The 11791-nt window shown below is 34.7% G+C and overlaps 1 protein-coding gene across 4 annotated transcripts; it reads left to right on the forward strand.

Moving 5' to 3' along the window:
• Window positions 1–1512: 1512 nt before the first annotated feature.
• On the forward strand, window positions 1513–8846 carry HMGN5 (high mobility group nucleosome binding domain 5). 4 transcript variants are annotated; one of them, XM_036439846.2, is made up of 6 exons: window positions 1516–1696; window positions 3431–3460; window positions 4002–4031; window positions 4322–4375; window positions 6273–6404; window positions 7669–8846. In XM_036439846.2, exons 1-6 carry the CDS (start codon window positions 1682–1684, stop codon window positions 8329–8331), a joined length of 924 nt encoding a protein of 307 aa, XP_036295739.1. In that variant the 5' UTR covers window positions 1516–1681; the 3' UTR covers window positions 8332–8846. The 4 variants fall into 4 exon arrangements, with proteins under 4 accessions (XP_045438329.1, XP_045438330.1, XP_045438328.1 ...); XM_045582373.1 differs by lacking the exon at window positions 4322–4375 and having other exon boundaries at window positions 1513–1696; XM_045582372.1 differs by lacking the exon at window positions 3431–3460 and having other exon boundaries at window positions 1515–1696.
• The last annotated feature ends 2945 nt before the right edge of the window (window positions 8847–11791 follow it).

Genomic DNA, 11791 nt, shown 5'->3' on the forward strand with positions numbered 1-11791 from the left:
TTAAGTCCAATTAGCTGTTACAACAACCAAAGCAAGGCACTGTGACAAAGAGCTTCAAAGACTTGTATTCTATGTTTTACACATAATTATATTCAAGTACCTTATTTGCCAATTCCCTCCCCCACTCCAACGACCTTTAGGTCTCAGAAAATAACTTTGAAAGGCAGATAGAAGCCTCCTTTACAGTAGAAATCCACTTAAATGGCTAGGACTAGGCAGATGAGTCGAGGGAAGCCCTCTCCTTGGGCACAAACTATAAAGGGTTCCCCAAAACTCAATAATGAAGATAAATTTTAATACACTAGTTTAAAGATGTAAATTAATGTAGAGTCCATGATGGACAAAATATCAAATTTTAAATAATCACAGGATCCTACCCTGCACTTGCATGGCTTACCTCGGTGGTCAGCAAACTGTGGCTCGCGAGCCACATGCGGCTCTTTGGCTCTTTGAGTGTGGCTCTTCCACAAAATACCACGGTCTGGGCAAGTCTATTTTGAAGAAGTGGCATTAGGAGAAGTTTAAGTTTAAAAAAATGTGGCTCTCAAAAATAATTTCAATCGTTGTACTGTTGATATTTGGCTCTTGACTAATGAGTTTGCCGACCAGTGGCTTACCTCAATCACTTCACTTTCGTCTCCTGCGTTTGGGGGCATCCTTAATTTTGCGCCAGAGGTGAGTGCCTTATACACTTAATCCTAGTCTAGAATTGAGTCCTAAACACTTTCATATGTGGGCCTTCCTTTGGATTCAAAATACATTGCATCAGCACTTTTCCTTTGGATAGACCTCTGTTATTACAAACCTCACGCGGGATCCTGTTGAATTCTCGGTGGACTCCCACCAAGTGGGATAATAGTACTTTTCAGGTGTCCCTGCCTTCAGGCACCTCCTGCTCTTCCAGCTCCCAGTTTTGTTGCTCCTCTCCACTGGCAGAAGACAGGCCATTTGGGCGCTTTCCTAGAGTAGGGGCCACAATTCTGCTTTGGCGGAAAGTACTCACCACCAGAGAAACAACTTCACTCTTTTCTACTTTTTAAGGAGCGCTCAGTTCATCTCAGCAAAGGTAGAATGCAAATACTGGTGCCTACAGTCAACCAGTTGTCAAAAGCACCTCCCAAGCCCCGCCCCCGGGAAGAAGTAAAAGTGGAGGTTTTGGAGACGGTGGAGAAAACTGCAGTGACTTCCGCCTGTCATTACAACATAAAGGGGGGGGGGGGGGAGGGATGATCTAGGCAGCTCCGGCTTTCCCACTGGTTTTATGCTTTAGCACTTTGCGTCTTCCAAGTCCACGCGCTCCTCTCCCCCACCCGCGGGCCAAGCTGGTAGCACAGGAGTGCTCAGGGCGAGTCCGTGGACCACGCCTCCTAGGCTGGTCACCTCCCCTCATTGGCCTGACGACCTGTCACTCCAACTGGCTCCCACTCCAGCTAACCATTCAGGTAGTTCGGTTTTCGTCTTGGTGTGTTTAATGTTGCCAATAACGAGAGATTTTTTTTTTTTTTTTTTTTTTTTGGAGGAAGGGGGGAGGAGGGGAACGGGGAAGGAGGCGAGGCGAGTACAGGTCGTGCCGCAATTAGTTCATTGAAAACTCAGTTGCTCTCGGAGCGGTCGAGCGGAGAGTGCTTTCAGCTTTTTTTTTTCTGCCGACTGTTAAAATCTCCTGTAGAGAACTGCAACAATGCCCAAAAGAAAGGTAAGTTAAAAGGAAAGATAGGAGGTGGATTAGCTACTAAAATACATATTTCCTAATTGGCAAATATTTTTAAAAAAACAAACACATTCGGCTTCTAGTTCAATTTTGTGAATGGAAGGGGAGGGAAGGGCAGAGAATGGTCGGTGTAACGTTTAGGCTCGTCTCACCTGCAACTAGTAGTTCACTTTTGGCTTGTTTTGTTCAAGGGAAAGAATTGCCTAAGAAGTGTCTCCATGCTGAATTACAAACAGCCATAGCGCTGTGCTGTCGCTTCCTACCCCACCCCCCTTCCTCCGCTTACCCTATTGGAGAACGCTTCTCCCAACCATTCTTCCCGGCACCCGTGTCCTCCTCAGCCTCCAGTTTTTCTCAGAGAACCGTCCTGTGGGGGAGTAAGAAAGCCGTGGCTTTCTCCCATATTTGTCTTTGTTCTTCCCGTTTTCTTTTTCCATTTTTCCCCTTCCCTCCTCCACTTCTTGTCATGCCAGATGGCTATGCAATGTTAATCCTGTGCCATTAGGCGGCGCAGACTTCAAACTGTCCGAGCGGAGGGAGAGATTCGCCGCTGTAATTAGCAACTTCAGGGCTGAGAGATCTGGAGCTCTCCAAGTTCTCTCTCTCTCTCTGAAGGTAGAAAGATAAAAGAGAACTGCATCAGATAAACAGCTGTAGATGTTGAGATAGCATCGATTTGTTCACATAAGTCATGCAGGATTGATCTGAGCTACTCAAGGTCTACAGGTCTCCTGAAAACCCTCACTTCAAAATCCGTGGCTCCTCTCTTGGACAGGAAAAAAATTATGCTTGGTGTTTGTTCCTTTTAGGAGGAGGGGTCCCTTAGAAGTGAAATCGAACGCAGTTTCATGCTTGGTAAAATTGTAAAACACTGTCCTAACACAAGGCATTGTGATTTTTTAAATATTATTTCTACTTATCCATCTGCTTTCCGTTTCTGTAACCTAGGAATAAAATCGAAATCCCCCTGGGCTCTGGGACTGTGGTGTGAATCTTGCAATAGCTTGATAATTCCCAGGCTAGAGCGCTGCTCAGGCACAGGAAGCAATGGTTTGTAATCACCACCCCCTTTTCTGAGATCCCCGCCGCTGCACTTTCCTAGGCCTGAATGGGTCTTGCTATTTTACAGAGCTGACAGCAACCTTGTCCAGCAGGTAGTGGCGGGAAGTTTTAAAAATGCGGCTGGCTCCTCAGAAAAACGCATTGACGTGGTAACAAAGAGCCCCCCCGCTCCAAAGCATTGTGGGGGTTGTAGTTCTTGTATGCAGAACTTGGAGAGGAGGATAATCCAGCCTTTGGAGAGGTTCAGATAAGTAATTACATCTCAAATATAAGGCAAAACAGGGAAATTGTATGAAGCTTCATCTTCATTCTGACTGCCCCCACACTTTTTTGGTTTTAACACTGGCTACAGCAGGTGGATATTAAAATTTAAAATATTTGTTTCTTAGGAAATAAAATATACACAAAAAGATGAAATTGATTATCATTTGTGTAAACTTAAGTCTTGTGAATGCATTCGCATCTTGGTGCACATTTGCACATTTATGCACAGAAGTATGTAGCATGCTACTAGGAAATAACACGCAGCTACTTGAGCAGAAATCCAGGAAAAAATCATAAACAGTTATGTTGCAATTGTAATCCATAAGTAATGTTTTCTCATCTACATGTTTATATCGATGACCTTATTTCTGTATGGTTTTCTCCTCTCATTAGGCTGGAGGTCAAGGTGATATGAGGCAGGAGGTAAGTTTCTTTAGTTTTGGAATCTATGAAAAAATACACTCGTTTTGAAACTTGAGGCTCATAAGCAGCTAACCAAATAGATGCTGGTTAGTATATTTTACCATAAGAGTACTTATGGAATGTCAGTGAGCTCCCTCAAAAATATAGTAGATATTGAAAACTCCAAACTTCTTGGGATTTACAGCATTATTATGCTTGTCAATATCTGGAGGGAGCTTCTTCCTTTTAAGCAAAACAATTGCTTTGTCAGTTTACAAAAAGGGACTATATTGTCATTTCTAAATACGCTCCTTGTTACTAGTGATTGTGTCCATTTAGCCTAGCAATTGAAGTTTAATTTGGGATTTTTCCCCCCACTTAGCTATATGAAGAGTCTACAGGAGGGAGAAATCAAAACATATATATTTCTACTATGACATTTTATAATCAACTTCATAACTGCTTCTGTAATGACAATATTTATGTATTTTCTCTGCAATATAAATAATTCTAATTTTATGTATCCATAATTCTCTAAACTGATATTTTTTTTTACTCATAGCCAAAGAGAAGATCAGCCAGACTGTCTGCTGTAAGTAGTCTTTTTAAAAAGCTGCCCACATATTATGAAATATAATTTTAAAATTAAGGCAATCCTGAACAATATTATATTTAATACAAGATTTATTTTTAATGTTTTAAGAAAAAACTCTCACACTAAGGAATTTTCCCTGGTGCTCATTTTGAACTCTCCCATTTTTTTTAAATTAAGAAATTGGATTTTATTGTTAGTGATCATTCTTTAATTCTGATTTCTTCCATCCTGCCCCTCGCCCCAGTCCGTGACTTGTGTTTTTTGTGTTGTGTTTTTCCCCCCTGCAGTTGCCTGTGCCCATTATACCAGAGTTGAAGCCAAAAAGAACACCAACTCCAAGGGTAACTATTCAACATGCAATGTTGAGGAAAAATCGCTTTTCTTCAGAAATAAATTTTTGGAAAAGCATACAGCTGATCATTTTGTTTTCTTTGTTTTCTGCCCATTTAATAATATATTACTTTAAACCATATGGTATTTGTTCATGTTCTGTAAATGTGGTTGTCCACTGTGTTTTGGCAGTTTCATTAGGAAAAAAACAAAACAAAATTTTAGTTTGGTAGACTCATAATATGTATATGCCTTTGGCTTCATATAGTTACAATTCCTTTATTCCTGGAAAAACAAAAGGTGTAAACTATAGTAACCAAAGTAATGCTTTTTTAATTGTTGTAGTAACTAATATTTGATAGTAATTTTCAGTTTTCAAAGTGCTTTCAGGTACTTTATTTTTAAATGGGCACAGTTGATTTAATATAGGCTTCTAAATTTGTTGTGGCTAAAGACACTGGAAAAGGAATAACCTCAATATTAAGTTCACTTTCGTCCCTTTTATTTATATTTGTTTAGCTGAAAGTGTGTGAATATAATTCAATTTTATTTATTTTGTTAACTGTTTTTATTGAGATCATTGATTAAAGATTAGTTGAATTGTTAGAGTAATATGAGAATATTAGAGTTATGTAATCCCATTGTTTTGTAGTTGAAGAAAGTGTGTTGTAGTCATATTTGTAAAATGCTTTGATATTGTTGATTTAAAAATATTGTTAAAACTAAAGCAAGTGAAGTTTTAATATTAATAGTGACAACAGAAAAGAAATTTTCTTTTATTTTTTTCTATTTCACATTTGAAGGTCACTATTGTCTAAAATTAGGTACTTACTTTATAGATTATGAAAATAGCTAACACTATATATTTCCTTTAAAAATATAAGATATTGCTAGAATAAAACAAGTTACATTTAATCATGGACTTTAAAATATACTTCTTGGCCCTCGATTTCAATGTTAAAATCCTGTCTATATTGTATTTTACAGTTTCTAAAACAATTTCACATACATTTTATCATTTTCTCCTTATAACATTTCTATGTGGTATCATGACTTTATTTTACATAGGAATGAATAAGCTCAGAAATCTATGCTTTTGCCCAAGGTCACATCAATTAAGTAGCAGATCCAGAATTTAAACACAGATTTTTCTGGCCCCTTTACCCAGTGCTTTTTCTACTACATACATACGTGGGCAAAGAGCTTTCTTGGTAAAGCAATCATGATTCAAGCTATTCTAAAAACTTGTAGACATAAAAATGGAATCCACTTTGTCCCCAGATGATCTCTTTCAAATATATCTAAATTGATAATCTCACTAGTATTTCTACGTCTAACCTGATGCTGTCAGTTGGCCTTGAGTGTTCATCATTTAACTTGTTGTTTCACCTTGAAAAGAAAATTTATTTGATTTGTACCAGAAGAACATTATTCATTTTTAATATATATAAAGGGACTTATTTATTTATCTTTAATTTTAATTTTTCAGTTATAGTTGACATTCTATATTATATTAGTTTCATGTATATAGCTTAGTAGTTACACATTTATATAATTTATGAAGTGATTTCCCCCCTTAAGTTTAGTACCGATCTGATACCATACATAGTAATTTTAATATTATTGACTATATTCTCTATGTTGTACTTTACATTCCCATTAATGTTTTGTACTTCTTAATCCCTTCACCTTTTTCACCCAGCCCCCCAATCCCTCTTTTTTGATACTGCATCAGTTTACAATGAAAGTGAATGTATCTAGTGATAATTATATTGATAAAAAGTTTGTATGGGTATTTTAAACATTTTTCACAAATTATTACAACAACTGATAGAATAACTTGGGCCATTTAATCAATATACCAGGTAAATTTTATATTTATTTTTAATGTTGTGTGTTACTGGACAGAAAATGAAAAAAGATGATATGATGGAAAATAACGCAGATACAAGTGCCCAAACAATAGCTGAAACCAAACAAGAAGTTATTAAAGAAGAATACAAGGAAAATGCTGAAAATGGAGAAGGCAAAATTATAAAGGTATCTTACAATATTAACAGATTTGTCTTTAAAAGTTTAATAATTGGTATGACTGAAAGAAATCTTATTGTGTTGTAGTTTAAAAGGAAAATTTGAGACACGTTAATTGAGTAGTGGTTCTATAGAGTCATAATCCATTCAGGTTGCTATAACAAAATACCACAAACTGGGTGGTTTATAAACAACAGAAATTTGTTTTTCACTGTCTGGAAGCTGGGAAGTTCAAGATCAAGGCTACAGCATTTTTGGTGTCTGGTGAGGACCTCCTTCCTGATTTTTAGGTGGCAGTCTTTTCTCTATGTCCCGACATGATAGAAGAGATAATCAGATAGCTCTCTAGGGACTCTGTTATACAGACACTGATTCCATTCATGAGGGCTCTTCCCTTATAACCTAATCACCTCCAATACCACCAAATGGGTGATTAGATTTTTATCATATTAATTTTGGGGGATACAAACATTCACTCTATAGCAAGTAGTATAATAGTATAATAGTATCTAAAGGGAAAATAAAGAAAATGAATTTAAATGTGAGATTTACAGGCATGGATAGTAGGAGCAGTGGCTTAGCATGATCATGATTCAGTAATATAACAACTCTCTTATTAAATTCAAGCTAATTTTCTATTCCTTTTATCAGCACATTGTATTATTTGTAAATCATTTTCCCAGATCAGGATTCTTTGCTCCCCTATAGAAATTATTGTGTAATGTTTCTAATAGCTCTTGTGTTGCATATTTAATGCATACCATATTTTTAGATATTAGTAAAACATTGAAAATGGAATAAAGTGCCAAATTTACAAACCAAACCTAGACATAGAGGGAACGTATTTTTATAAGTGATCCTATGATATAAGGTAAAAAAATCTATATCTATTATAGAAACAAAACATACTATTTCTTTAAGGAATGTATTTTATTTACAGGTATGCTACTTATTAAGAACAGCTGATAAAAATATGCCATTTTAAAATATGTATTTTTTGTTCATATTTTAATGAAATTATTTATTTGAATATTTTTTCCCAAAGTTATATGCCAAATGTGTTTGTATATGTTTGTGTGGAGATATAGTTAATCCTATTTCTTAGAATGTTTTCCTTGTGTGATATTTAGGAGGCCTTTCCTCAGGAAAATTACCTTTTTGTAAATGAAGTGTTATTATTTTTATAAAATATATACAATTTTATCTAAATATTTAGGGGAAACAATTCTAAATTTATAAATATAATCGTGATTTTTTTCTCTTACACATATAGGCACCAGCTCCTGAAAAAGAACCTGAGGAAATAAAAGAAAAAAAAATGGAAGATGTTGGAAAAGAAGGATTAGAAAAGAAAGAAGCAGTGCCATCAGGAGAAAATAAAAATGAGAAAAAAGATAAGGAAGGAGATGGAAAAGAACAAAACAAGGAAGAAGAGAAAAGAGAAGGTGGAAAAGAGGATGAAAATGGAAAAGTGGAAGAAGACCAGAAAGACAAAGGAGATGAAAAAGCAGGTGAAGATGGAAAAGGGAAAGAAAATGGCAAAGAGGAAGAAGATGAAAAAGAGGGTAAAAATGGGAAGGGGAAAGTAGAAGATGGCAAAGAATGTGAAAATGAAAAAGATAAAGGTAAAGATGAAAAACAAAAAGACAGAAAAGAGGAAGAAGATAAAAAATATGATGAAGATGAGAAAGGTGATAAAGTTGGAATAAAGGGTAAAGATGGAAAAGAGAGTGAAGATGGGAATGAGGATGAAGGTGGAAATGATGAGAAAGATGGAAAAGAGAAAGGAGAAGCTGAGAAAGAGGATGGAGAAAAAGAGGAGGAAAATGGAAATGGAAATGGGAAAGATGGAAAGGAAAAGGAAAATAAGGCTGAAGTTGAAAAAGAAATAGCTGAAAAAGATGTCAAAAAAGAAGCGTCTCAGAGTATTGTTTAAAGCTGCCCTATGTAGTTTCATAATTTGGTAATATGTACCTTCATGTTGTAATGTTAATAGAGATAAATATTTTTATCAAATATTTTATAAATGTGGTTTTTCTTTAGTATTTTCTGAATTTCAGAATATATTCATATTGATCATTAGCCACAAATTTCCTAACATGAAAACTTTATAAATCTTGTGATTGTAATAGGGGAATATATAAAAAAAAAAAAAGCTTGAAACTTTGTCGGTAAATTTCCTTTTGGGTAAGTTATATGTTAAATCTTTGAATTTTACTTCTGTATGTGATAATTTCATAAAGAGAGATCTCAAAAGAAAAATAGTATGTGGTTCTCTAAGTTGCTTTTATGAAGAAGGTGACCTATTTTCACGTAATGCTGATGAGTTAGAATTATCTTTTCCCAATGTGACTTTAGTTTTAGTTTGGGAAAAAATAAAATTGTAATTTCATTTTAAAAGAAATGAAAATGTTTCTTTCAGAAGGGCAGTTCTGATTATATGTGTATACACAAAAATTTACTGGATTTATCAATAAAAACTTTTTTCAAAGATTACTGTAGTTTGTTATATATACAAAATAATAGTTAATGAAATATAATGCTTGACTTTTTTCTATTGCTATATTCATAAAATCATTAAACTGTTAACCGGGGAGTTCCCTTTTTAATTATGCAACCTGTAACGGGCGCGTACTCTTTCACTAGGACGTATCAGTACATCACACCTGGAGGACGTATTTTCATATTATTATTATTTTTTATTTATACTTAATTAAAATAAATGAAATATATTTTTTTCCATTTATTTATATATAAAGCACAAAGGAAAATATAAAATTACAAACAAATAGAAAAGAATACAAAAAAAATTATAAATTTTACAAACAATTATAAAGATTACAAAAAATATATACTGTCCCTCTCAGGGCGCAACATATATTTCAAGGACGTATTCATATGTCCTACCCGTTCCCGATATTGTTTATGTTTGACGTATTTATAGGTCCCACTCAGTTAACAGGTTAAAATTTTTTTTCACTTAGATAAAATTAACAACATAAAAGTCAACACTTTAATTTTTTCAAAGTGTGCAATTCAGTGGTTTTTAGTATATTCACAATGTTGTACAACCATTACCACAACTCCACACCCACTGTTCCCTGGCAACCACTAATTTATTTTCCATCTCTATAGATTTGCCTATTCTAGATATTTCATATAAATGGAATCACGTAATATATGCCAATTTGTGAATATTGTACAATCTGCATTCCTGGGATAAATCCTACTTGGTCATGGTGTATGGCCTTTCTCATGTACTACTGGATCCTCAACAAAATTGCTAGAATTTTCTTGAGGATTTCGGCATCTTGAGGAAATAGGACTGTAATTCTCTTTCACTGTGTTGTCTTTATCTGGTTTTGTTATTAGGGTGAAGCTGGCTTCATAAAAGGAGCTTGGAAGTGTTCCTTTCTCTTGAATTGTTTGGAACAGTCTGAGGAGGATAGGTTTTATTTATTCACTGAATGTTTGATAAAGCTCCTCTGTGAAGCGGTATGGTCCTAGGCTTTTGTTTACTGGAAGCTTTTTAATGATTGCTTTCATTTTCCTCATAGTTATTGGCCTATTGAGCTGTTTGGATTCTTCCTGATTGAGTTTTGGAAGGTTATATTTTTCTCAGAATATATCCATTTCCTCCAGGTTGTCCAGTTTGTTGGAATAGAGTTATTCATAGTATTTTTAACAATCCTCTGTATTTTGATGAGGGCTGTTGTTATTTCACCACTTTCATTTCTGATTTTGTTTATTTGGGTCCTCTCTATTTGCTTCTCGGTGAGCCTGGCTAGAGGTTCATCAATCTTGTTTATCATTTCAAAGAACCAGCTCTTGGTTTTGTTAATTTTTTTATTTGTTTCTTTGGTCTCTATGTTGTTTATCTCTCCTCTGATCTTTATTATTTCCTTCCTTCTGCTTACACTTGGCTTTTATTGTTGCTCTCTTTCTAACTCTTTGAATTGTAGGGATAGGTAATTTATTACCATTGTTTCTTGTTTGTTTGTTTGTTTGTTTGCATTAGGCTTGTAGAGCTATGAAATTATGAAATTCCCTCTCAGGACTGCTTTCGCTGTGTCCCGTAGATTTTGGATTGTTGTGTTTTCATTATCATTTGTTGCCAAGATGTTTTTTATTTCTTCCTTAATCTCTCTGGTAAACCAGTCATTAGCATGCTGTTTAGTCTCCATATGTTTGATTCTTTTGGATTATTTTCATTGTACTTGATTTCCAGTTTTATACCACAGTGATCTGAGAAGATTCTTAATATGATTTCTATCTTCTTGAATTTGAAGAGACTTTGCCTATGACCCCAACATCTGGTCTATCTTTGAAAATGACCCGTGTGCATTTGAGAAGTATGTATATTCTGTGGCTTTGGGGTGAAATGTTCTGAAGAAGTCAATTAATTCCATCTGGTCTAGTGAGTCATTTAAGATTGATGTTTCTTTGCTTATTTTTTGTTTAGAGGATTTGTCCAATGATGATAGTGGTGTATTAAAGTCTCCTACTATGACTGTACTGTTGTCAATCTCTCCGTTGATATCATCCATTTTGGGGTTTTTTGCTTTTGTTTTTGTTTTATGTATTTGGGTGCTCCTGTATTTGGGTGTGTATATGTTTACCATAGTTATTTCTTCTTGTTAGATTGTTCCCTTTAGTATTATGATGTGGCCTTTCTTATCTCTTATTATGTCCTTTACTTTGCGATATAATTATTAGTCAGATGTAAGTATTGCTAGCCCAGCTTTTCTTTTTCATTTCATTTCACCTGAAAAACCTTTTTCCATACTTTCATCCTCAGTCTCTGTGAGTGCTTTTTTCTGAGGTGGGTTTCTTATAGACAGCAGATATATGGGTCATGTTTTCTTATCCAATCCTATGTCTTTTGATTGCGGCATTTAATCCATTTACATTTAAAGTTATTATTGACAGGCACTTATTTGTCACCATTTTTATTATTTACCCCTCTTTTCCTTCTTTGTTTCCTATTTCTTTTTTTCGTTTTTTTTACAGCAGACCCTTTAGCATTTCTTGCATTTTTGATTTGGTAGTAATAAAATCCCTTAGTTCTTTTTTGTCTGTGAAGCTCCTGATTTCACTTTCAATTCTGATTAATAGCCTTGCTGGGTACAGTATTCTTGAATTCAGATATTCCTTTGCATGACTTTGTATATTTCATTCCATTCCCTTCTGGCCTGATGAGTTTTTGTTGAGAAATCAGTTGCTAATTTGATGGGGGTTCTTTGTATGTAACTTTCTGTCTCATTCTGGCCACTTTTAAGATTCTTACTTTGTCATTGATGTTTGCAAATTTAATTATAATGTGCATTTGATTTGTTTTTTTGGGGTTCATTTTTTTTTTTTTTTTTTTTTTTTTTTTTTTTTTTTTTTTTTAGAAA

This window comes from Pipistrellus kuhlii, unplaced genomic scaffold (genome assembly GCF_014108245.1).
Source record: "Pipistrellus kuhlii isolate mPipKuh1 unplaced genomic scaffold, mPipKuh1.p scaffold_m20_p_16, whole genome shotgun sequence".
Taxonomy (NCBI): domain Eukaryota; kingdom Metazoa; phylum Chordata; class Mammalia; order Chiroptera; family Vespertilionidae; genus Pipistrellus; species Pipistrellus kuhlii.

Excerpts from the sequence above, each read along its gene's own strand:
- HMGN5 (XM_036439846.2), top strand. Across the intron at positions 4,032-4,321 it reads GATCAGCCAGACTGTCTGCT|TTGCCTGTGCCCATTATACC; the intron begins GTAAGTAGTCTT and ends TCCCCCCTGCAG. Across the intron at positions 4,376-6,272 it reads AAAGAACACCAACTCCAAGG|AAAATGAAAAAAGATGATAT; the intron begins GTAACTATTCAA and ends GTTACTGGACAG.